General features: G+C 32.7%; 1 protein-coding gene across 1 annotated transcript; it reads right to left on the reverse strand.

The window, feature by feature from the left end:
* Positions 1-432: 432 nt before the first annotated feature.
* Positions 433-26,645, reverse strand: LOC124373353 (protein Mo25). Its single transcript, XM_046831729.1, has 8 exons — positions 26,520-26,645; positions 18,639-18,806; positions 18,315-18,433; positions 16,216-16,384; positions 15,178-15,342; positions 6,051-6,155; positions 3,251-3,439; positions 433-1,192 (listed from the first exon to the last, which is right to left on the reverse strand). The coding sequence occupies exons 1-7, from the start codon at positions 26,619-26,621 to the stop codon at positions 3,257-3,259; spliced, it is 1,011 nt and encodes a 336-aa protein (XP_046687685.1). The 5' UTR covers positions 26,622-26,645; the 3' UTR covers positions 433-1,192; positions 3,251-3,256.
* Between the last annotated feature and the right edge of the window lie 467 nt (positions 26,646-27,112).

A 27,112-nucleotide genomic window follows, 5' to 3' on the forward strand; every position in this document is an offset into this window, starting at 1 on the left:
CAGAAATATTTAATAGTTATAAATCACTTGAATAAAAAATCTGAGAAATTGATAAAAATAACTCCTATTGAAATGTTTAAGGTCACTCAGAAGTATTAAAACAGCTTTTATATAGTTTTTGTATAATGTATACACAATTTGATCATGAGTTTCAACCTCATTAATGAGAGAAAGGACAGTATTTTATACAATCTGAGATAAACAATAAAGAGTTCTGTTGTTAGATATTTAAAATTATGAAGTTTACACAATTTTAATGAGCAGGAAAACACTATATTTGTGAACAATTTACAGATTTGTCCTCTTTGACAGTATTGTTTGATTTGGATTGAAACTATTCAAAACACAAGAGACACATGAACTCATTTAACTATTTTGTTGTGGTGTAAACTCATTAAAGCAGCCAGTAACAGGAAAATAAATAACTAAAAATAATAATCAACTTTTATTTTTATTAAAACTGATAATAATCAGGATGTTACCATACTTTTTAACAGAACACGAAAAAGATTGTTTGAAAAATATGTATATGTATATGGAGCTGATAAAATACTTATTTTTTAATTTACAAGAATCGGTAGATAAAAGAACTTTTGAATAGATCCGAATCATATTGAAATTATTGTATTTACACATTTTCCGATCTTTAAGCTATCATTTTCAGCACCAGAAAAAATCTATTCTGTCTGGAAAACAAATGAAAATCTCCTCTAAGAGGAAAGAGAACCAACTTAAACTAAATCTTTTATAAGGAACATACTATCTTATAATTGAAACATAAGTCTATAGTGCTAACATGGTGAAATTCTTAAAACCTCTACAAATAACAAAAGTCTTAAATCTTCCTATAAACAGCTATACAGATTCGGGTATAACTATATACAACAAAATTTGGCCGTAGATGTTTATTGAACTGTCGGTTTACCATGGAAGAAGAAATAAACAAAGAAACAAATAAATAAAAACTTAACAGAATATACCTAAAATGTATAATGCGAATACGATGAATGAACAACTGATAAGGTGTCTAAACCCTTCAGCCAGATTTTACTCTAATTTAGAGCTGACATTTTTAAGAAAATTGTAAACATAAGGAATTGTAAAAGAAGTAACATTCCCGCATAGAGAAGGAGGCGTGTTTTAACTATACATGTGCAATACTGTACAAGACGGGAGTTGGCAGGAAAACTTCCTGAAACAGAAAGATTATTCTTATTACACTGAAAAACATCTTAAAGATTACTTAACTGGAATTAGTGTTTAATTAGTTTAAACGCTAGACTTAGTTACAAAGTTTTCATGTAATTAGTGATGTAAACCGTCACATTATACCAATGTGGGTTTACATCACTAGACCAGCCACATGTAATTGAACAAAACAACCTGGATAAATTCTCTATAATACTAAACCATGAAAATTGGTTTGTTGTTTAAAATAGTGATGGGTTGAAGCCGAATCTTGAATCCACTGAATCTTCAACAAAGTATCGGATTCGAGAAACAATCGACGGCATTCGACATTTGAATCTGTGTAGAGATCCGCTGCATCATTATCGGCTGATCAACAGTTAACAAATTACCAATCGCTTAAACGTGTTTATTCTGTACGTAAAATTATGAAAACCGTAAATAAATAACATGATTAAATAATTATCGTACAACAGAAATAATATTTTGCTTGTAGTTAGTATTTTCCATAAACAAGTTCATGCAGAGTCGTTAGTGTGCTGTGTTTATTCACTGACGATAGCAAATCCCCATAACGCAAAATTACCGATCACAAAAACATTTTTTCATACTTTGTGCTTGAAAACCCTTAAGTATATAACCTAATTAACAAATTATCATTTTTTAGATAATATTTTGCTTGCAGTTAGTGGTTTCTATATTTATGTTCGTGCTTCCTGCGAATCTGCTACGTCTATTTTCGGTTGATCTCTGATAAGAAGTATGTAAATTACTGATCGCTAAAACATGTTTCGTTGTAATTTTGTTTATGAAAAACGTAGATAGATAACCTGATTAACAAAATATCTAGCTTTTGTAAACAATATTTCTTTTGCAGTTTCTATTTTCAGTATTTATATTTGTGCAATGCTAGGTGTCTGCTGAGAGTACGCGTATATATAAATATATATATATAATATATATATATATTTTTTCATGTATAATATATTATGATTATATTTTAATCATGACTAGAGGTGGTTTGACATTTTTAAACCATTTAATGTCTAAAGTAACCTAGGTTTAATCCGTGATACAAATTTATGCACATATTTTTTTCAAATTAAAAGCATATATTTCAGAAGCCCATATTATAATCTATCAAAATTAAAGTAGAAGGCATGGAATATGACTTTGTCATATCTATTTCTCTGAACCTTTGCAAACCCTATTGCAGTGGTATACTTTAATTACTTTTTATATAATTAATAATGACCAAATGTTTTAGGAATGCCAGACATTGGAATGGTGATGATTTTTTTTAAATCGTACATGGGTATAAAAAAAAACATGATTAGTAATTTGAGAATCACGAAGTTTTTTTTAGATTTAGAATCCGATTTGAGATTCAAAAACTGTGGATTCAACCATCACTTCAGCTTTAGGTACTGTTTTGATCTGTGCTTTCCTTGGTTAGAACTAGAGCAAAGTAAATGGTTTGAGCCTAGAGAAAAAAATAATTTAAATAAATAATTTACAAAAACAAAGTAAAAATAAAAATAATAACGATATTTTAAACTACTTTGATAATAACAATTTAGTTCTAGAAATGTTCAAACAAAAAACTACTTGGAATTTAATTAATAGAGAAAGATATTAGTAACAGAAATGCGGTTCAATGTGATAAAGATAAAGTTTATACAAGCCCAATAGTAGTAAGCAACCTATTTAATGATTATTATATTAATCTTGTGGATAATGCAATTCTCCAAAATGAATACAGAATGAAACAATATCTTCGGATATATTGTTTAATGGAACAGGGAAATTCAGACGTGAGTCAGTCAGTGAGACAGAACTAGATAAAATAATCATGGCTTTTGAAAATAAATACTCCAAGGGTTATCTACGATGGTGTTCCAATCACAGTTTGAAAATATGTCAGATGCGTTTTAGCGAGACCTCTTTTATGCATATCATTAATTCTTCCTTCATTACTGGTATATTTCCTGAAAAACTAAAAATAAAGCCACACAATTTTTATTATTTAAAAAATTGGATATCAATTAAAAACCAACCTCACCTAGTGTTAGTGTTCTGGAAGAGGTTTTAACTCTTTTATCTGTTTTATCAAGTATGCCTTCTCATCGTTGAACTGTTCATCTTCTGAACGATCTGTGTGGAAGCGCGTGAGGAATTCTACCAGTTTGTCTTGATTTCTCAGCAGAATATCCAAGATTGGCTTGGGTTTATTGGGATTGGCAACAAACACCTGTAACATGACAATCCAAATGTTCAGTGGAGTGATGAAGCCCTTTGGGTACTAACATCTGGATATATTCGGATATGTGAAGAAAATGCCACTAAATACCCAGTAAAAACGAATATTTACCAAATACATTTAATATAGTAAATATTAAATTTACATATAATATAATTTATATACGTATATTACAAATTACGTACTATACGTGATTATACGTATATTACAAATTATCAATTTTAAGAATTAAACATACAATTGTTTCACAGTTTTCTAAAACTTTTATTTTTATTGTACAACTAAAGTAACATTTATGATTGTGTACAGTTTCATCTGTAGTTTTTAGCTAAATTAAACATTTTGTATCTTAAATTTTTGTAAAGAATGTTGTTCCTACTCAAAGAAAGAACACATATTTTAATTATTGGGAAGTTCACTTTTTACTATTACTTTTAATTTGTTAAATCTTTCATAAACAGTTGTTACGTTTACTGTTACACAATTTTTTTATGTACAATTTAAAAAATAAATAATAAATTTCTAACAAAAAATAAGGGAATTACAGGAGAAAATATAAAAGAGTGCAGAACAGCCTAAATAGAGTCCCAATACTCTTCGGTAATCTCTGAGTAAAGCTGCCGGTATTCCACAGACACAAAGAAGTCTGGTAACCAAAGGGCTTAGTTTTATTGACACTATAACAATTTCACAAGTCAAAGGCATAAAATAACTAACTGTAGGTTTTGTTTAAAAGTGAGTGTTTTTGGTAAAATTATGAGTAATCATTATCAATAACATTTGTTAAAACTCTTGACTGTTTTGTAGATACAATGGGACCTAGATGACGCCAAATTTGAAGTGACAAGGAAAAAATTGGATTTTTATTTACTGAAACTTATTTAGTTTATATTGATAGGCAATAAACTTGTGTAATTATCCACTTAATCCATTTGTCTACTTTGACAAAACGTTTTCATCAAACTGTAAATACACGTCAGAAATACACACAAAAAACCAGCTGCATGATTTGAAGTTGTGTTCGTCTGTCAACTGCAGTGATGGTGCTTCAACCGTTATTACTGTAGAGTGAAATTGATCGTGTAATAAATAATAGTTATGTAGTGCTGAATCAAATTTCAAAGGAGATTTTAAAAGATCATGTAACACTAGAACAACTAAGAAATGATGAAAGGATAATGATTGTGGCAACATCGCCTTCAGCAATCTGCAGTTTTGTGCATTATAAAGAGCAGATGCTGGGCACAGTTAATTAACAAAATCTACTCAATTAAACCAGTGTTAAAAATGTAAGTTTTGAATAGTAGTTTACGAAATTACACACCACAGACAATAACTTTAATAGATCCATAACGGGACCAATGCTGAATTTTTTTAACTACCTTGTCAAGAATAGAAGTCAAAACAGTAATTTGATAACAATTTTTATTCATATAATTGAACATTCTAAAATAAAAAACTCAAATGATAGTACACTTGTACCAATTTTTTATAAAAAAGTTTCCAAGTTATGAATGTTCAAAGTTGCAGTTTGGTTGAAAGCACCACGAAACAATAATCTTTTCATTCTTACCGGCATGAAAATTTGAAGTTAATAGTTTGTAATTAATTTCCTTTATATGCACACACACACACACACACACACGCACGCACGCACACACACACACACAGAGAGAGAGAAATAAAAAAGTTAAATTTTAATGTCACTCCCTTAATTGAAGTTCTACTAGTTAATTTTTGGTTGATGTTCAAACTCTGGGTATCTACATTTTTTATTCGAGAGCAACTATTATATAATTTTTATAAACTAGCTAGTATATCATAACTTATATAATTTGTTTAAATTAGCTATTATACCAATTGTTTAAACTAATTATTGTGTGGTTTGTTTTAGGTAGCTATTACATCTTTTTTTAACCTGTAACAGCCTAATTAACGTAACATTTATGTATGTTATTTTTAGGAAGATTATTGAAGAGGGAATACGCCAAACAAATTGCCCAATAACGGAATTGAAATAAGGGAAGATATGCCAACAGATCTCTTGAAAGTGAAGTAAGTGCTTAGCACCAACAAGTCACTGTGTACCTTACAGTAACACCAAAAATTAACTGCATACAATACAGTAGTATGACAATTTCTATTAGTTTATTACGCGATTATCAAATCGGAATATTGAGTCCGTAGTTTACATTTACACATCATTATGTTTTGATAAACATAACTGATTAAAAGGATCGTCAATACAAGTAAATAAATAGGGTAAGTTAGAATTTAGAATTATTCACAAATTTGGAATATTAAATTAGAGATATGTATTTTGTAACTGTATTAGGTAAATTATGTAAATTAAATTAAGTAAATTATGCTGTACCAAAATGTAATGTTGCACAGAATATATTATAAAAATTAATAGCAAAAGTTTTTGTAATTTTTTGTCCTAAACGCAATTTTTAATCTTATAGCCTTCTAATTTCAATTCATATTCCAGATTTCCATTTTTAGGCCATGGTCAAATTTGTATACAGAAAAGGCAGAAAGATTTTAATGAAGACACCGAGGATCAAAATAGCAAACACAGAAGTTCCTTAAATCTGTTTACCTTGAACACATGAAATGCTTCAAACTGAATATTTCTTGACTTTTCTTTAAGCATGTTCATCATCAGCTTGAGATTGTCGGGGTTTGAAATATACTTTGTCATCACCTGAAAATAAAGCCAAGTAATCACACCTTGTTTCTATTGAACAATTAAACAGATTAGTGATATCACCACTTATCGATGTAACACTCACATCTGAAAATTGTTAATTCATGTCTGTTGTTAATACACCTCTTTAACACAATGTTTAATATCCTGTATCTTAAACTACACTCTTATATACCACCATCATTGTTCTTGGTTAAACGTTGCATGGGAACAGTCCATTTGTCTCAAATAATTGACACAGATAAATTATTTATTTAACCCTCCAACTTTCCATGTAGTAATATCTATATTGGCAAGCCTATTTTGACCAATCTGGAAGCGTTTTTCTAAATAGTTATAAAATGCACATGCTTTATGCAAGGGCACACTTATTTTATAAATATTTTTGCCAAAGTGTGTAGAATTTGGTATTAATCTAAAAAAATATTACCGCCCAAACAAAAAAAGTAATTAGCAAAAACTAGTGGTTGCTGAGCAATTTTAGTGCAAATCAAACCACAAGTACCAACCAATCCTGTTTTTGTATCTACAATTTGTTAAAAAAAAAAAAAAAAAAGTTGACACACATAATTTATTATATATAAAAAACTTAAAACACTGTTTAAAAATATATAAGATGTACATTTTATACTAACATATACAACAATGTATCAAATTTGTCAAAAATATAATGGTTTTTTGATAGGTCAATATAAAACATTGCTTTACATACAAAACAAAAATGTTATGTCATAGCAATCCAAAATGTATGTTCTGTTAGGTAAATCACATACATCACAAATACGGCAGCTAGTAGTTTTTGTAAGATTTTTTTTATTATTATTTATAAGGGCATAAAACACGGAGGTTATCAATGCCCGTAGTTTTTGTAAGATTTTTAGATAATGCTAAAGAGCAGATAATGTTGAAGAACTCTTAACTATCATGCCAATGGAAGGTCATATTCGTGGAGAAGACTTGCACAAAGTTTTTGATAATAAAGATTTAAATTTGAAAAAAAAAAACTGGTAACAACAGATGGAGCTTAGGCAATGGCTGGGACAAGCAAAGGTTTGTTTGAATATTAAGCAACTCAAGATTTAATGAAGGTGTACTATTCTGCCATTGAATCATTCATTTAAGTATTTTATTCTGCAAATTAAGTGCTCTTGAGCGTAAAATGCGAGTTGTAATTAAAATCATCAATTTCATACATTCAAAGTCTTTACTACGCCATCATGAGTTCAAACCCCTCTTGAAGAAACACGTATTTGAATGATTTGCTTCTTAGTACTAATGTTCGGTGGTTGAACAAGAGTTTGGTTCGTTTTAGTGTTTTTTTCAATAATTTAAGATAAACAAGTGTTTCAGTCTAAATGTGAAGGTAAAAAGATATTGCAAGTGACTACTTAGGCTTTGTACTTGTCGCAGAACTAAATGTAGCCACAATTTTTTTTTATAATAGACATTCAAACATTTGATCTACTAAACTTGAACCTACAAGGGCACGGAATGTTTGTTTGAACTTCTGTAAGATGTTAAGAGTTTTTTTAAATAAAATTGGTATCTGGTGTGAGGATATCACTGATGAACGGTTGCACTTCCCTAACCCCAAATCTATCTGTGCTGAAACTATTATTATTGAACAATTTGTTAACTCTATAAAAACTTAAAAGTTGAGTTGAAACTAAATTTTCTGATTTTGGGAAAATTAGAAATGCTGTAAGAGTTCTAAGCAACTGCTCTCTTTAAAACCCAATAATGAATGGAAGAGTGAAGCAGTGCAATTTTTCACTCAAGCAAAGCTGCCTTGCAAAGGGAGATTATTTAATTTCAAGGAGACATCGTTTTAAGGGAAAATTTTGCTCAAGTCCCGAAAGAACTTGCTTGTAACCAGTTTTGGATTAAGTATGTAAGCCCTGAAAAATACCCTGGATTAAAAAAATTAGCAGTTCAACTGTGCGCAATGTTTGGCTCAACATATTCGTGAGTCTGCGTTTTCCAAAATACTGTTTATTAAAAACCACTTCATTTCACACCTGAGAGACACTCATCTTGTTAAATTGATGAGAATCAAGTTGCACATCCTCAACCCTAAACTTGAAGGAACTGCCTTCTTTTGTGCCTACTGATGCTATCTAGAAGTAATATATGAAATATTTCTTCAATCTTTTCATTGACGGTAATTCAGCCGTTTTTAACCAAAATTCCTTCCAACCTATTTTTGCTATCTTTTAGAATTATTAGGCCTATTTATAACCTCCTGCAGGTACTGTTTACTAACATGTTACATTGTTTGTTACAGTTCTTTATACAAGACATGTAGTCATATTTTAATATTATAATACAAACATTTCTTGTTCAAATGAGTATTCATTTAGATCTAGTTTACCTTATAGGCTTAATCATTTTCAAATACCACCATAATATAGAGAATTTAACATAATGATGTATAACATTTAACAGTTTTGTTCTAATTGCTAAAATAATATTGTGTTTTCCTGCGATGGAGTGGCCCAATCTTTTGTTTTAATTGCTGAAATAATAAAAATAATATTGTTTTCGTGTGACGGAGTGGTCCAATCAATTCAGCCCAGTAGCACCAGAAGCACGTCATAGTAATTTGACGGGTTAAGAAACATGAACTCTGAAACTCTATTAAATAGAAGTAAATAAAAATTGAATTTTTCAGAAAAGGTGTTTATTTTTATTTAAGTACTTAACACCATATAAGGATAGCAACCAACAACTAAAATCGTGAAAATCAACTAATTATAATTATCATTAGTTTTTGTGTAGCAAATATTCATTTTCAAATATGTAAAATAATAACCGCACATAATTAATTATCATCTGCTGTCTATTTTGGTATTGGTATAAAATATTGACAATACTATTGTGTAAAATTATTAATAATTAAAAAAAAAAAAACACTTCAATAGTTAAATAATTAGTAATGTGAGTCTGATGATGCTTTCTCCTCGAAGTTAAGAGGAGATAAGAAGGATACAAGTTGGTTTTGATATCTGCTCCTCAATTTTTCTGATTTTATTGAGGTCTTTGTGCTGAAAGTGGTTTTGAAAGTGGTACCTAAATGATCAGTTTTTAATGGTGAAGTGATATTATATGATAGTCTAAGGTTTGGCCAAATAATTTGTGATTAAAATATCTTTTAGATTTTATGTAGAATTATACTACCAGTTACATAAAACAGGCTTTCAGATAAGAAGCCTGCTCAGGAGCTAACCTTTGGACTGTAGATAACTTCGGTACACCTGAAAGCTATCTGCTTTCTGCACTACAACAACTGGTTTTAAACTTGTTTTTAAACTTGTATCTATTACTTGCATAGCTGTTTGTTGATTGCACGTTTTCCTGTTCTGCTGGGAACATTGGTCAGCTGTTTTTACTTATTGTCAGTGGACTCACTATCGTCTGCTGTGTTTACATAACAACTAATTTGAAATTGAGCATATTTTGTGCAATGAAAATTAAATAGTGAAATTTGTTATTTGTACCCTATATTTGTGGGTGTCTGTACCTTTTATTTACAATAGTACAGAATATAATTAATTATTCTAGAATATGTACAAAGTTGGTCATTGTGTCTTTGCCCAAGTACGTGGCCACCAGGCCTGGCCTGCTATCATTAACGAAATTGTGATCAAAGGGAAAGTCACTTGGTATAAATTAAACTTTTTTGGGACAAAAAAAGAAAAAGGAGAATGTACAAAAAACTCAATTTTCCCCTTTAAAGAAAACAAAGACAAATTCTGTACTGGAAAAAATTTGGAAAATAAAGAGTTCCAAATTGCTGTAAAAGAAGCTGAAAGTAAAATTAATACAAATAAACATGGAAATAGTAGTTGCAGTTTCCCTCTGAATACTGTCTCAGCATGTTCAACTCCTAAAACTCCAACCCAGAATAAAAACTGATGTGAAACTCTCTTATTGCAATTCTTCTGTATCAGATAAGACCGTCAATACTTCATTTGAACTAGACCCAAAATATCAACTTGATGCAATAACTCAGAATTGCATTGATCTAGAAAAAATTAGAATCGATTATGAAGAGAGGATAAATAAATTAGTGGATATAAGTAATAAATTGACAAGTGATAATAAAACTTTGATAAGAGATAACAGTAAGTTAGCTGAAAAGTTAAGAGTTTTAAAAATAGAAAACCCTGTCAAGAGCTTACCTCCACAAGATTTTCAAACTCAGATTATCTTGCAACAATTGAAAAATGAAAAGTTACTAAACGAGAATTTAAAAACGGCTATGACTATTCTACAGGAAGATAATGATATTTTACAAACTAAAATTTAAAAAATGACCATTTTGTCTACTCAGTGTATCAGGTGTTTTCCTCCAATGCAGCCTTCAAAATCAGGTTTAGGTAAAACAAATTTCTGACGAGACTTTGGTATGGACTCAAGTCAAATCATCTCAAAGAGTTAACATAACCACCGGAATACCTGAACAAGCTGGCCTTCCATGTACAAACCGCTTTGCTTGCCTAACAGTCCTGGATGAAGAAGTGGAAGAAGAAGTTAATATGAAAGAGGTGCAATCTAAAATTATGATTTGCGGTGATAGCCATGGACGTGATATCGCTTATCACCTCAACAAGAAACAAATGAAGAATAACGCATTTGGTTTTATCCGTCCTGGCGGCCGAACCAAAAACATTTTAAATTCCAAAAACATTGACTCAGAAAAAACTGGACAAAAATGATGTTATGGTGCTTATATGTGGGGCTAATGATGTTGCTAAGAATGAATCTTGTGAGGCACTGGATGGTATCAAGACTACATTAACCAAACTTTCTCACACTAAATTTGTTTTGGTAGATATTCCTAATAGACACGATCTTGCTAATTGGTCTTGTGTTAATGTAGAGACAAGAAAAAACCAATGCTGCTCTTAAAGAAATGAGCCTATTACACCCAAATGTCAGCTTAGTGGAAGTGAGTAAAGCTGAGAGGCACTTGCATACACGGCACGGTCAACATCTAAACCTTATGGGTAAAATGTGGCTGGCTGAATGTATTGCTGAAGCGATTGACAACCTGGCGGACTCAGAACATCTTGTAAATACTTCTCAGCCACCACCACCTGGTACCAGTTGGGATGAATCTTTGGTTGACGACAGCGAGAAGCCTACCAGGAAAAGTCCTCAGCAGGGATCGGTTGTGTTGATGGTGAAGCCTTCTGAGATAAACCCTAAACAGGGATTGGTGACGTTAAGAGGAACGACATCGGGAAACATAGAAGGAACTGCCTCTACCCACCATCCATAGCCAGTAAGCCTCTACCTAGTCATTACTCTGTCAATTGTAATAAAACTATCACTTTGTCATATAAATATTCAATCTGTAAAAAATAAATTATATGCTTTGGAAGCCTATTTGAATAGTAATTACTTTGATATACTGTGTCTTAATGAACACTGGTGTGCTCACGAGGAACTCGACCTTTATGTGCCAAGTGGTTTCTTATTAGCAATTGGTTATTGTAGGAAATTGTTTTCTCATGGTGGTGTGTCTATTTACATAAATAAAAATGCTAAGTTCAATTTTGAAATAATTGATATTAGTAGATTTTGTGAAGAAAAACAATTTGAGGTGTCTGCAATCAAATTTTCTAAGTTAAATTTAGTTTTACTATCAATTTACCGGACCCCTGACTCTTCAATAGATGTTTTCACTGATAAAATGTCTCAGGTGTTGGATAGTATCTCTGGTTTGTCTAAAATGGTGAATTGCAAGATAATAATTTCTAGTGATCTGAATCTTGATCCTAGACACTCTGACCGTAAGACTGTCATTTTTTTAAACATGCTTAGGTCATATGACTGTTACTGTTTAAATTTAGAGCCAACTAGATTTAGCTCTTGTATAGATAATTTTATCTCTAATATTGGAAATAATGCAGTAGTTTGTCAGGTTGATCACCACCATTTGTCTGACCACTCTGGTCTTATTTTAAATGTTGACTTAAACAAATTGTCTTTAATTACTGACCTTCCAAATTTTACTGATGCTACCACATCAGATATTAGCTATACTTATAGGGTGCTCAATGAAAAAGCTGTATCTGCCCTATTTAATGGTCTGGGTAGTTCTGATTGGGAAACATTTTTCTCATACTGTAAGAATACAAATGAAGCATTTGAACTTTTTATTAACGATTTAGTGGTTAGGTTTAATAACTGTTGTCCTTTAAGGAAAAAAAATTGTAAAAATAAGGAAAAACCCTCAGTAGCCCAAAAAAACTGGTACACTCCGTACTTAGGAAAAATTAAATCTTTTCTTGTAATATGTTATGAAAAATACAAAGCTAGACCATGTTCTAAATATAAGGAATATTATTCTAGGCTAAAAAAATTGTACAGATCAGAAATAGTAAAAGCCAAGAAACAATCTAATGCAGATTTCATTCTGAAATCTCAAAATAAATGTAAAGCAGCCTGGAAGATAATCAATAAGGAAACTGGTCGTTTAATTAAACAAAGCACTCCAAATTTACCCATTAGTGCTACTGAGTTTAACAATTATTTTGTTAATGTTGGTAATAACAACCAACAAGGTTTTCCTATTGATAAAATTGCAACCCCACTTGAAATTTTACAGTCTGTTAAACCTGTAAAGGATCCTAAACTGTTTTTTAAGTTTAAACTTTGTAGATTGTGTTACTGTGAATAAATGTATAAGTAGTCTAAGTAATTCAAAGGCAGAAGATGTTTATGGGCTTTCAAATTATGTTCTCAAGAAGTTAGGTTTAGTTTTGCTCATTCCTTTAACGATTCTAATCAACTGGAGTTTTTCAGAGGGAGTTTTCCCCAACTGTTTAAAGGTAACAGCTGTAAGTCCCATTTTCAAAAAAGGTGATAGGCTCAGTGTAAATAATTACCGTCCGATTGCTCTTATGCCAGTAATATCCAAGCTGATAGAGTCCATTGTTAAGGATCAGTTAGAAACCTACTTTGAAACAAACCATTTTCTTACTTCTGCTCAGTTTGGATTTAGAAGAGGATTATCTACCATTAAGGCGGTAGAAAATCTGGTTTTCAATGTTATGGAGGGTTTTGAACACAACGAAGAAACTAGAACATTACTTTTAGACCTTAGTAAAGCTTTTGACCTTGTTCCACATAAAAGAACTTCTAGAAAAGCTTAATTTCTATGGCTTGGAGAATGTTGAATTATCTTTTATGAAATCTTATTTGGTATACAGGTCACAATTTGTAAAACTTGGAGACCAAAGATCGGACCTGAGGATGGTGACGAGGGGGGTTCCACAGGGCTCTGTCCTTGGTCCCTTTCTTTTCATAATTTTTGTAAATGACTTACCTAATTTTCTTCCAGAAAAGTGCCTTCTTTATGCTGATGACACCACACTTTATACATCTAGTCCTGATCGAGAACGTAATGAATTGGTCATTGATTACATGAAGGAGCGTTGTGATCTTTGGTTTTCATCCAATAAGCTTATCTTAAATAATGATAAAACTGAAGAAATCATCTTTAGTTTAAGTAAATCTACTCATCATAAGACAGTTAAACTTCTTGGAATTAATTTGGATTCTAAATTGATGTGGGACATTCATACAAAGCATTTATGTACTTGCCTTTCTAGAGTTTTATTTCTGATCCGTAAATTAAAAATGTGTACTCATTTAGATTTAGTGACCCAAGCTTATTATGCATTTTTTCATTCACGTTTACTTTATGGTATTACTCTTTGGGGTAATTCCAGTGGAGCTCAAGAAGTTTTCATGTGGCAAAAAAAAGTGGTCAGGTGTATAAAAGGTCTGGGGGATAGAGATTCATGTCGAACTATATTTCCTGAGCTTAAAATACTCACATTACCTAGTCTATTTATCTTCTACAGTCTCACCCATGTCAAGGAAAACTTAAATAGTTTTGTTTCAAGAGGTTCAATCCACTATTACAATACCAGAGGTCAAGATCTATTGGATGCAAGATATGCTAGACTGAGTAAAACCCAAAAGTCTTTTAGCTTTATTTGTATAAAACCTTTTAATAAATTGCCCTTGAACATTAGAAATCTTCCAATTAACGCTTTTAAAACAAAAATTAAAAATTGGCTGATTAGTCAAGCATTTTATAGTGTAGCTGAATTTGAAAATGGGAATTTCTATTCTATAAAATTTTAATCCAAGATATTATGTAAATATGTATTTTTTACTTGAATCTTTGTATTTATTTGTGTGTTTAATTTATTTATAGGTTTTATTCATTTATATGTTTTTAACTTATTACACTTATTGTTATACATTTTAAATGCAGATTTACCTTATCTTATTCACTTTTGTTGACTATAGATGTATTTTATTTGACCCGAAAAATTGGCTGATTAGTCAAGTATTTTATAGTGCAGCTGAATTTGAAAATGGGAATTTCTATTCCATAAAATTGTAATCCAAGATATTATGTAAATATGTGTTTTTTTACTTGAATCTTTGTATTTATTTGTGTGTTTAATTTATTTATAGGTTTTATTCATTTATATGTTTTTAACTTATTACACGTATTGTTATACATTTTAAATGTAGATTTACCATATCTTATTCACTTTTGTTGACTACAAATCTATTCTATTTGACCTATATAATTTGACATGTAAACCTTTAATATCTAAGATTACACTAAGGCTGTGTACATTTGACTATGTCTATTGCAACTACTGTTGATTAAGGACAATAAACATATTTCATTTCATTTCATAAAAAATTTCATTTCATTTCATTGAAAGTGTAAGGCCCCAACAAAAATAAAATGTAATTATTGGAGTGTTTGATTTTTTAATTAATTAATAATTAAAATCAAATACACATGAAGCTTCTACAATGTATTTTAATAATATTGAAGTGATAATAAGTAATACTGCAAAAGAGTTTCTTCTATTACTTTATTGAAGATTGATGAAACAAGCTAGTAAAATATTGACTGTAATATGGAATATAATGTATGGATCTTGTTTTCAATGATAGAGTAGTGAGTGTTACTGACCGTGAAGTTGTGCCTGTCGAGCAGCAGCTCTCCGAGCAGTTTGAGCGACTGTCTACGAGTGACGTAGTTCTCCGAGTTGAGCAGCCGCTGGTAGTGCGAGAACACCTTGTCGTAGTTCAGCTCCAGGAACTCAGCACACAGCAACTTGTGCCTCGTCAACAGTTCCTGCACCAACAGACACTTTGGGTTACACTTTCTCCTCAATTTGGTTCTAGAATAGCCACTAGAACGTCCTTACAATTTTCGTGTTCAGTAAGCAAGGAAAATATTACAACTAGATTATATATAAATGTATCTGTGTAACGCGAAAGAGGATTAACCTTCCAATTTTGTAAACATACCCCTGCTCTGCCTACTCTATACAATCCCTCTTACTCAAGTATGGAGGATTGTAATTTAAAGGTTTCAATGTCATTATTGTTGCAAAATTAAAGTGAGACCTGAGATAGGTCTGTTCATTTCTTTCCCAAAGATTTCTTGCAGCTTTTTATAAAAGTAATCAATTCCAATTCCTCTTACAAAATTTTGATTTTAATTCTTTTTGTTACTAGGAATAGGCCTACCAAATAATATTTCAAATCTTGATTACAAAGGCCTGTGCAATGCTTATCATACGGAATGAGGGGAGAGTCGATGGAATACAAGATCCTAAACTATTAACGCAATCTCAAGAAATGAATTCCTGTAGAAATAATCACAAACTTCAAAGTAAAACTTACTGTTCGAAAAACATGACTTACACCTATATATAGGAAAAATACTTCTGTATTCCACCTATTGCCACAAAACAAATCCCAATATCTTACATTTGCAATCTTTTTTACAATTTTTATTAAATCGCTAGCAACCTATACGAAGGAAAGGAATGATAGACCACACAGACACAATACTAGGCTGGGCATCATGAGAACCCAATTGAAGTAACCTAGATAACACAAACCTTGCTATCTTTTGTTTTTCAATAAAGTGATTTTACAACGAATCTCTTAAATTTGATTGAGTTACACTCTACTTTTAAGTTTTAAGATATGGCAATACCTTGAAGGTGGAGAAAGCATCAGAAGCAATGTCAAAAGTAGAAACTTCAACGTATCGGAAAAAGTTAAAAAAATCTTCGGAATGCAGCATAATTTTCGCTAGCGCTTCGTATCTGGCACACTCTCGTAGCATGGTTCCACAGTTCAGAGCTATTTCTTGGTGTTCGTATCTGTTAACAGATGTAACAATCGTTAAGTGGGATATGCATTTGGATTTTATTTAATCTTGTTATGACCAACACTCTTTTCACCTTTTTGGCTGTATCACAAACCTACGTTGTTTAAAGTAATCTTCTTACTCTTAGCAATTTCATCTGATTGACAATTCCATGTATATCTTTACACTTCTTCATAATTACTACAAATACAACAAAATAATAAATAAATTTGCCCTTTTTACTGTTATATTTGTAACAAATAAATCCCTTACACTCTATTGTTTTTGCTATATGTTTAAAAAAAGCTATTAGGTATTACAAAATTTGAGAATTTGAATTAATGTTTAAAGATTCAGCATCGGGTTTGTAAAACCTGGATTTCACAATCACTACAACTGTATTCTACTACCCATAAACCATGAATACAACGAAATATTAAAAATGTAACACACATCATAGCTCTATTATAACTTACACAGCTGATGTATATTTTATGCAATTAGAGAAATTAATAATATATGTAGTTAATTTTTGTGGAGAAATATACTTATTATAAAATTGCCCATAATGGGATCTTTGAAAGAAGTTTTCTTTTTTTGTTTTGAGGATAAAAAAAAATATCAAAATAATACAATAGAATACATTTTAACAGTTGCAACATTTTTTATTTATTTACAACAGTCCAAATTGCATCCAAACCAAGTTCACATATGCCTATAACCATTTAAACTTTTGAATGATGGAGTTTCAAATGTTTTGGAAGTCTCATACCAACCAATAAAGAGTTTCCATACAATCAGTGTTACACAAATAAATCTTTAAATGATATTTATTGTGTGGCCAAAGGTAGTAAAACCACCCTAAAAATTAATATAAAATGAAAATTAGGTCAATATAAAAAATTACATAAGTCAATCAGTGACTTGAAAAATTAACGTGCAAATTATTTATTAGTTCCCAAAACTGATGTGGAAGAATCTTTGAGTAGAATAATAAAGCCGTCATTCCATTTTAACCCATTGCGGATCACTGACGAGCTGGGCTCGTCACGCAGCGGCCGGGCCTAACGGCACGATGACGAGCTCAGGTCGCAAAAGCGGTCTGCTTTTAAATTTCCCTCCAAATAGTACTGTTAATGTCTGATAGATCGGGCGATCGTCTTCACTTGTCTACTAAGAGTGTTTAACAACGGTCTATGTTTAGAGTTTTCAAAAGTTTTATAAATATCCTACAGATCGCAGTTGTATGTCGAAGTTGAAAAATCATTCATATGAGTTTACTCTCTGCTTTTTAGCGCTTCTGATTGGGTGTTTTTCCTCAGTTGTTATTATAATACTTTTGAGGTTAGTGACACTACAAAAAGACGCAGACGTACATGTTGGCGGGTTTAGTCTAGACAATGGCCCGGATGTTGTAATCGCTTCGCCCGAGCCGCTTTATTTAGACCATGATTCAGACATCATCCCTGCCACCCTGGAACCTTGCTTGCGTGTAATCGTTCGTACATCACGGATATCGTAGCAGGCCCATGTTCCATCTGAACGAATACCTTCACAGCTGAATTTTCTAGTATACGATAGCGAGCGATACTGTGGCGCACCATTGCTGTTCGTGCGGCCGCTGACCGTAAATTAATTCGTGCCCGCTGGTGCCCACGCGCCAAAACAATACGATCCGCAATGGGTTAAGGGCTCCAAAAATTTTTATGGTAGCTGTTTTAACCAAAATAAAGCTAATAATGTATCTTCAGTTTTCTTATTTCAAGATAACATCACAGGGAAAATCTACTTTTCTTTTCAATAAAACCTTGTTATGTTTGCCAATGATAATGAATTTTCCATATGTCCTTAATATGGAATCCGGTTATGGATTCATATAAACTAGACTTTCATGAGTTGACTGTGATGTTGTGCTGCATGTTAACATGTTACAGCTGGATTACCCGTTCATCAATGTGAAGAGAATCTCAGGTTTGGTGCAGATGTACTCAACAGTTGGCGACCTTGTACCGATCTGTCGCCGCAGTATGTTGTTGTACACTTGGGCCACGTCCTTCTTGCCCTAAAAAGGTTTTAACATTGGATATGAGCTGTACAAATAAAACATTCTCTATATATGACAAGATAATGAATAAATAACAAGTGTTCCAGACATTTCTTTCTGTAAAAAATTTAACAATAGACAAATAATATAATTTAAGAGAATATTTATTGTTGATTGTAATTTAATTTGAAGAGTTGTTAAATATAAGACAGTAACAACTAACCTCAAAATCAATCCGGCTGAGGTTCTGTATCAACATGAGCAATAGATTGCTGTTGTATAGCTCCTGTGCAAGCTGCGCCACGATGATGTCAGTCTGCGGTTCTGCGTCGTTGGTGCCATACAGCATGTTCTTGATCAGCACCAGGTTCTTGCTGACATCTTCCTGAGCCTGGAGAACACTTTCATTAGAACACGAGTGTACATTACTGCATTTCTTACCAACAGACGATTTATTGAGCAGTTTGTAAGATAAAAATCCTATAACAGATTGAGAGAGATATTATACAATTCTTTGTGATAAACATTTCTTTTTCGAAAATTTTTAATAAATAATCCAAATAGAGTACGTTTGTGTAAAATATATTTTTATATCTTAGTTTCTTCAAAGGTAGCTAGCTGCAATTAAATGTTTAAAAGGAAAGTTCTTTATGGAGTTTTATAAATAGTGGGATCTATTAACAAAACCTTGTACGCTGAATCTTCAGTTATTAAACGTCAAAATGTTGTAAATTAAAAACGTACTCTAAACAATGTTTAAGATTATCTTTATAATATTGGTTTGAAACCTCTTTTGAAGAGTTTAGCAAAAATTAATATAGAGGTAAAATCAATGAAATCACTGGTAAAAAAGTTCTGTACCGATCTATGGAGATGACAGATGCAGAAGTGTTATTGTTTCTGGCAAAACTGAAAAAAACCATTTGAAGTGCCATCCACAAAAGATTACAAGTGGTTGATCATATATTAAAGATTTAGAAAGAAACAGTGGAAACCATTAACTTAAAATGAATCATTTATTAATTAATTGTTTGTTTTTTCAACTAAACAGGTGAGAAATAAATTTACTCCCACAATGTTTGTAGAAGATGAGACATTGAATCAAGTCTAGGATACACGTTTGCTGGCTTGGTCGTTGATGAAAATTTACCACAAAAGGAACATGTGAATCCTGCAATAATTCAAAGACCTTTACACTCTAAGGCAAATGGTAAAATTATGTAATATTGATACTTTGAAGGCTATTTACTATACTTTAATCCGTTCCGATATAGCTTACAGTATATAGCCTATTTATGGAGCCACAACAAAATAAATCATGAGACAGAATTCTGCAACAACAAAAAGCACTTAAAACAATATTTCATTTGAAATATACGGACGCAGTAAAGCAAGTTTTTTCAGAACTCACAATTCTAACAGTATACATTCATGAAAACATAAAATTTACAAACAAAAATATAGCAATTAATTGTAAATAATTGCAACGTTATAGAACCTTTACAAAATCACACAGATTTGTCAAGCAAAATAACTAGAATGGGGCCGTTCAAGTATTACGTAAGCAGATTTATTGCAATTATTTACCCCCTCATCCCCCTTGTCCGCAAAAGTAAGCAAAGCTCTTACCCCCTCCCCCCATGCTTACGTAAACATTTGTCAATTAATGTATTGTTTTTTTTAATTTTATAACGTTATAATTATAATTTGAAAAATAAGAAAATAGATTTAGGATAGAGATTATATTTTACTGAAACGGTATTCAACATAGAGTAAAGGACAAAAATATTATATCTTACTAACATAACAAACTTTATTTTAAATTTTTGGTGCATATATTAAATTCAAATTAACAGTCTTCAGTCCATGATACCCGAATCCATGATTATAAGTTTTCGATGACATTGGATTGCTTCAATTGCTGCTCAGTGTTGTGAGTCTGCTCGCTTTCATCCGATTTTGGAATGTCTACGTCATTCTCATCGAGCCATTCAACAAATTGGTCATAGAGCCACATCATGGTGCTCTAAATTTTGAAAAATGCACATCAGTTCATTAGCACGACGAGCAGCGACTCTTACAGGTCTAACTTTCCTATCAGTGTGCGTGTTTACTTTCTTATGAATCTTTTCGATGTGACGATTTAGTGACTTGACGGAAGCATGATAAAGACCACACGTTTTGCATGTTCGACTTGACAGCCTCAATTGTACCGTCGGACAAAAATAATCGTATGGCATTTGCAGGAAATCTTTGAGTGAAGCACTTAAGCGTAGAGCTAAATTGACTGGAAGATTAAGACATTGCCCTCCTTCATCTAAAACCAAGTCATCAACTGTTTTGTTTTACTTTTACAGGTGGTGGAAGAAACCTGTTGTCTAGTAATCTAAATAGGCCACTTCTTGGACGACAGCATTCTGTATTTCTACATTTTACAATTTGGAGCAAGTATTGGCTTTCACGCGCATGTTTTGAATACCATTTAATGTCTGGAAAATCAGGAAGATCTTGTTCACCTGCCCCAACATATTTTGCATTAACATTATAGCCATCAATTTCCATTGAACTCCATACTTCAGCTAATACATTTCCTGCAAATTCGAAATTAGATCTTTCTAAATGTTCATCAATTGTAATGCCACGTTCATCCAAATGAGACCCAAAATGGTCATGAGGCAATATTAAACCAGCCAGTTCCCGATTAAGAGGAGCGATTCTGCGCTCTACTCTGTTATACGCACTTCTTCCGGGAGCATTGGTAGCTAAAAACAATGCATCGAGATTATGTCGCTTAAAGTGTTGTATAGCAAACCCTATGACTTTTTGATAACGCGGATTTTTCATCTGGCCCTCCATCAACCGTCATGATTACCATTGGTTTTACTAGTCCATGGTCAGTTTTAGCTAATGGTCGAAACTCTTCAAGTTCGAGAAGCGTCTCGAAATCCTGAGCATGAGTATTAGCAGTAGATGAACTATGCTTTCCACTTCGAATAGCGATGTATGTTGGTCCAGAATATCCAACGGCTTGCAGTTGTCCTAGCATATTGGAAGTGATTTTGATACCAGCATAAACAGATGGTATTAATTTATGACGCTCAGCGATTACCCAATCGTGATCAGGCAATTTGATTCTATATTCCATGTACATTAGAAGAGGTGCTTGCTTATTTGCCGCAGTTACGCCAATAGGGACTCGAGCTTTATCATCTTGAGATATGAAAAATACTTGATCTGGTCCTAGTATGGATGCTATGTTCTCTAAATAATGGATTGATGTTTCAGCGAACTTGCTATTTAAGTGGCTCTTGTGGTGATCAGTTTGAGCCCGAATGAGCTTAACAGGGACTGTCGATACATGTCTTCGTCCCTCTGCAGAATTAGATTTTCTGGGAATCAAACGAAGATATGTCCCACTGCGGACTAATGTCAAATCCCATTTTACGTAATTCTTGTGTGAGTTCATCAAGAGTTTTTACGCTGCGAATTGATTCCGTTCGTCTTCTATCATCTGCTGCATTCCCAAATAAAGCTATATCCGCGATTGTTTTCAATAGTAAAGGTTGATTGCTTTCAAGATTAGGACGTCCCACTGAATCCCTCAGAGATAGTCTTTTTTTCATTTCTGGATTTTCATGACAAATATCTTCTAACTTTCTTTTCATACCATCCCTGTGTTTCTTCTGGGCAACTGCGTTTTGAACCTTCCTGTTTAAAGACTGTTTTGCTGTTTTTATTTCCTCGTGCAACTTAATGATCTGTTTATCAACTTTAGCACGGCTTGGCATAGTATCTCTGGCAGAATACAAAGCATTCAGATTTTTTTTCGAGTAGAGCAATCTTATTTTTCATAGCTTACTGAGAAGGTTTTGGTCTCTGTTTATCTGTATTTTTATTAATTTCGCATTGCTGTTGTGATTCATTACCGGTTTTTATTTTATCTTCTTCCTGTTTTTTAATATTTGAAGCTGGCTGTGTAATTTGTGTTTTTTCTGCAGGTTTACAGGTTGCCTAAAAATAAAAACTGTCTATGGGTTCTGCTAAAGATTCTCTTATTAACCCTTTGTGGACCAACGGTACTTTTAAGTACCACAAAATAGAACTGTTTACATAATAAATTACAATGGCTTCAGACACGCGTAAAGGCCTGGAGGTACATCTGAGTACCATCGCGGTACTGTAAAACTAAATTTGTTCTTGTAGTTTTAACAAACTCTACTAGATAGCAGCACTTTTCAGACTAATGTTCCAGAATTGCCAGTTTATAAATTGTGATTTCTATATTTAAAAAAGATATGTTCTACTCATTTATTCAAATGTTTTTGTTATATAAAGGGTGAAATGTCCTTTAAAATTGATGAATTGTTTGATATTTTAACATAATATGACTGAATTAAGTATATTTAGCCTAAAATAGACGTGGTACTTATAAGTACCGTCAGCCCTCCATGACAACATGGTCAGTATATTGACAACAGGTCAGCAATGACACGAGGACGTTTCATGGATATTTTATCAAATCTCTGTGTGGATGATAACAACACTATTTCAAAAGGCAATCCGGACAGATTACAAAAGTAAGGCCTTTTATTGATAAGCTCAATGACAAGTTCACAGTAGTTTATAAAGGTACAAGACAGGTTAGTGTTGATGAATCAATGATTGTTTTCAAAGGTCGTAATACTTTGAAACAATATAATCTCATGAAACCCATAAAAAGGGATTATAAACTGTGGTGTCTTTTTTTTTTTTGTTCTCTTAGGACAAGAAGCTTGTAAATTGCACTTAGTCCTGTAAGAACCTTTGCGCTGCTTCCGGAGTTATAGGATATTCAGGATGGGTAAGGTTAGGGAGTAGGGGCCCTCTCCTACTGAGATCCATGAGGAAGAATTATGGCACTACATCTCAAAGTCATCCCAGAAGAAGGGGAGGCCAGCTCTGAACGAGCCTCTCCAGTCAAAGTAAGCAGGGAACAAACCCCACCAACTCCAACAGTCATCTTCCACAGTAGACTAGACGTATCGAATTGCCCATGAACCCCAGAATCTCAACATTTGCGGTTAGTGATGTGCCGCTGCTGGAAATCCGTAAGGTTGCCCAGATTGAAGTGGCACATCGGTTTTTGCTGTGCCCAGTGGTGGGTTCAACTCGTAGGTATAAATCAGCCAGAAGTGATCCCAGCTGGGTCACTGTGGTGTCTTGGTGACCAGTATGGTTATATTTTAAAGTTTGATGTTTACCAAGGGAAAAAATGAAGCCATTAAAGCAGAATACCGTGAAAGTGGGTTGGGAGAAAGAGTGGTTTTATCCTTAACAAAAGAAATATGGAAAAAACTGAATTGTGGTATTTGACAATTTTTTGCCTCTATTCCCTTGGTGGTGAGGCTAAAAAGTGAAAACACCTTAGCTTGCGCAACAATACGCAGTGACAGGGCGGGTATACCTGCAGACTTTAGTTCCTCTCTTGAAAGGGGACAGTGGGATCATTGCTATTCAAATGATGATGTCGGAGTTTTCAAGTGGCAGGACAACAAAACTGTCTGGTTGATATCGAACTACCATGGGACAGAACAAGTAGTGTGTTAAGAACTCAAAAGGATGGGTCAAAAGTTACTGTCACTTCCCCACCTATTGTTAGGTGGGAAAGTGAACAAACTACAAGAACAAATTTAGTTTTACAGTACCGTGATGGTACTCAGATGTACCTCCAGGCCTTTATGCGTGTCTGAAGCCATTGTAATTTGTTATGTAAACAGTTTCATTTGGTGATACTTAAAAGTATCGTTGGTCCACAAAGGGTTAAGCTACATAAATACAACGTATGGCAATATATATGGTAAATACAAAACCCTATGGCTTTAAATCTAATATCTTTAAACGAGCAATTCGTTCCGGTCACAAAATACAGGGTGTTATACTCTATTCAAGTAGGTATTTAAAAGAATGTAAACAATCTTGATATGTCTTTTTATTGAAATATGCAATTATAAAATCAGATTTTTGTAAAGGTGCGTACAGACATCGCGAGGCTTGCGCCACGAATGGTTCGTCTCGCATACATAAACCTGAGGCATGCTACGGCACATGTATACGTACGAACCATTCGCGGTGCACGCCTCGCGATGTCTGTACGCACCTTTATGTACTTACAGAAAAGCAATTTTAATATTTGTTGAGTTTTTAAATGAATTACAAACAGATTTTACAGAGTTTACAATTTTAAACCACATAATTCAATAAAAAGATATATAAAGATTGTTTACATTCTGTTAAATACCTATTTGAATAGAGTATAGTTTTCTGTAGGTATATATATATATATATATATGTATAAAACTAACATCCTGTATTTTGTGACCAATTGACGGAATCAATTATAAGAAATAAATCTATATAATGAATATTACCTCTATACTTTAAGATAGGCCATAATATTTTCTAATTAGCAAAGAGAAACTTTTTTGGCGATTTCTAATATTTCTAGTAGGTATTCATAGGTACCTAAAATGATTTCGTCACTCACCTTAGAAAAAAAATATAGTAGATTGGATTTATTCTTAGTCGCCGCTTGCCAATTCTTCTTCGATTCTCTTAGATACAATAATATCTAGTTCCTTGTCGGATTTTGCTTGTAATTTGTAATTTCGCCACACTTCGTTAACTAACTTTTGTACATTTTGTACTTTCGTACTTGTATGAGATTTTTTAAAACTTTTAAACAATTTTTGGTATAACTTGGATTTGTCTATTTGAAACGACATCTTATTTAAACATTAAACTTTGGCTAATGGAATGAATGGTAATACAAATGTTAACTTGCTTTTACTATGCTTACAATACGTCTACTCGCTATAGCATCCAAACAAAACAATACACTGATAGAGGAAATTTAGACAAGTGAACAGCGCGCGGTAATTCCCTTACTCGCGTTAGAACCGAGTAAGGGAATTACCGTGCACTGTTCACTAAACGTATGTATTACTTGCAGGAATCCCCGAAAATGCGTTTCGTTTTCAAGCAAAGACAATGTGTGGGTTGCCATTCGTGTAAAAAAGAAAATAACTACCGATGACGTAATCATCATCTAGACTCCCCTACCCCCCATGTCATCCAAAATAAGCAAAGCAAAGACCCCCCGCCCCCCCCCCCCTAGTGCTTACGTAATACTTGAACGGCCCCAATTTAAAATAAAAGAAAACTAATTACAAAGGAAACAAATATTATACAGGACTATATGTGGTGGAAATGTGGCTAACAACGAGAACAGTACAAGGTCAAACAACGTAACCGACACCTGACTCAGCATTCAATCTTCAGGAGTTTCCCCACATAACCAGTATCTGGATGCATACTTCAGCATGTTGAGGTCAGTAATGAAACAAAACATTAATTGTGTACTAAGGTGGGGAATTAAGGGATAGAACTCCCCCTCAGATCTTAAAAACTAAATAATATTCATATATATATATATATATATATATATATATATATATATATATATATATATATATATATATATATATATATATACATATATATATATATATATCGTATGGGGGACAAAGGCAGCTATCCATAAATAAATAAATTAAAAATTACAATTATTAAAAAGTACGTAAGAACAAAGTTCTTGAGTCATAAATTAAAAAAATATTAAAATCTCCCGTCACAAAGCTAAATCCAAATTACTGAGCCAGTTTAGAGACCCATCCTCTAAACCACTCAGACCAGCCACATGATTTGGTCTGGTATTATTCATATAATAGCCAGTCAATATTCATATAACAGCAACCTAATAATCTAACTTGTTTTTAAATATAGCAGTTAATAGTGTTACTTTAAATTAGACTTATCTAATGTAATGAAATAGATTTATTCCATACCTCCTGGTGAAATGTGCTCTTCAATCACTAGCATCCCCCTCCCCCCCAAAGCCAAGTCCTAGTTATTCCAATGGTGTAAGGAGCTTCGATACTCTTGAAACTCAATTTTACAACTATAGTGATAAACCAACCCTCTCAAAACCCAAAGAATACCAAAACTGATAATTCAAATTCAATTGTTAGACAATTAACTGATCTCAAAAATAAATTCAGGTACTTACTTTTTCAGCCTTTTTGTCCCCTCTTTCTAGAGCATTCACAGCCTCTTTCAGAGCCTTCACCACCTCTGCAGGGCTCTTGGTCGATTTTCCAAAAAGAGGCATTTTCAATTAGCTAGAAGAAACCATGGCAAATCAGTACTGATTTGAAAATGCTAGAAGTACAGCAAGTTTACACAACACCTTCTAAATTGAACTGTACCATGAAATAATTCTAAGAGTTGAGAGAAACTCTGAAGGATTAGAAGAGGGCAAAGGCTAGAGGAGAGTTCCCAAAAACACATCTCCCTGCTTATCAGTGACTGATAAATAACAAAATTGAAACTGTTGTGGGACACCACATAGTCCTGGAGGATGTTACTGAGAGGAGTACTGGAGGTTGTTACTTGTTCACACTTCGAAGTTTTTAAGACAACTTATTTTTAAGTTTTATTTTCAGCATCACTTTGGATTTTTCTCTTGTGTTTTTAGATGTTTTATATTATATGTTATGGGGTTATTATTATATTGTTATTATGTGACAACTGCAAATTTATTATTGTACATTGGTCAATTCTAGTCATAAAATTCTGTATTCTTAACACGTTTGCTGCGGG

The sequence above is a fragment of the Homalodisca vitripennis genome, unplaced genomic scaffold (assembly GCF_021130785.1).
Source record: "Homalodisca vitripennis isolate AUS2020 unplaced genomic scaffold, UT_GWSS_2.1 ScUCBcl_5377;HRSCAF=12067, whole genome shotgun sequence".
Taxonomy (NCBI): domain Eukaryota; kingdom Metazoa; phylum Arthropoda; class Insecta; order Hemiptera; family Cicadellidae; genus Homalodisca; species Homalodisca vitripennis.

Coding starts and splice junctions, on each gene's coding strand:
- LOC124373353 (XM_046831729.1), bottom strand. CDS start 26,621: ATGCCTCTTTTTGGAAAATCGACCAAGAGCCCTGCAGAGGTGGTGAAG. Junction 16,385..18,314: donor CTCTTCACATTGATGAACGG/GTAATCCAGCTG, acceptor ATCTGTTAACAG/ATACGAACACCAAGAAATAG. Junction 15,343..16,215: donor ATGCTTTCTCCACCTTCAAG/GTATTGCCATAT, acceptor CTGTTGGTGCAG/GAACTGTTGACGAGGCACAA.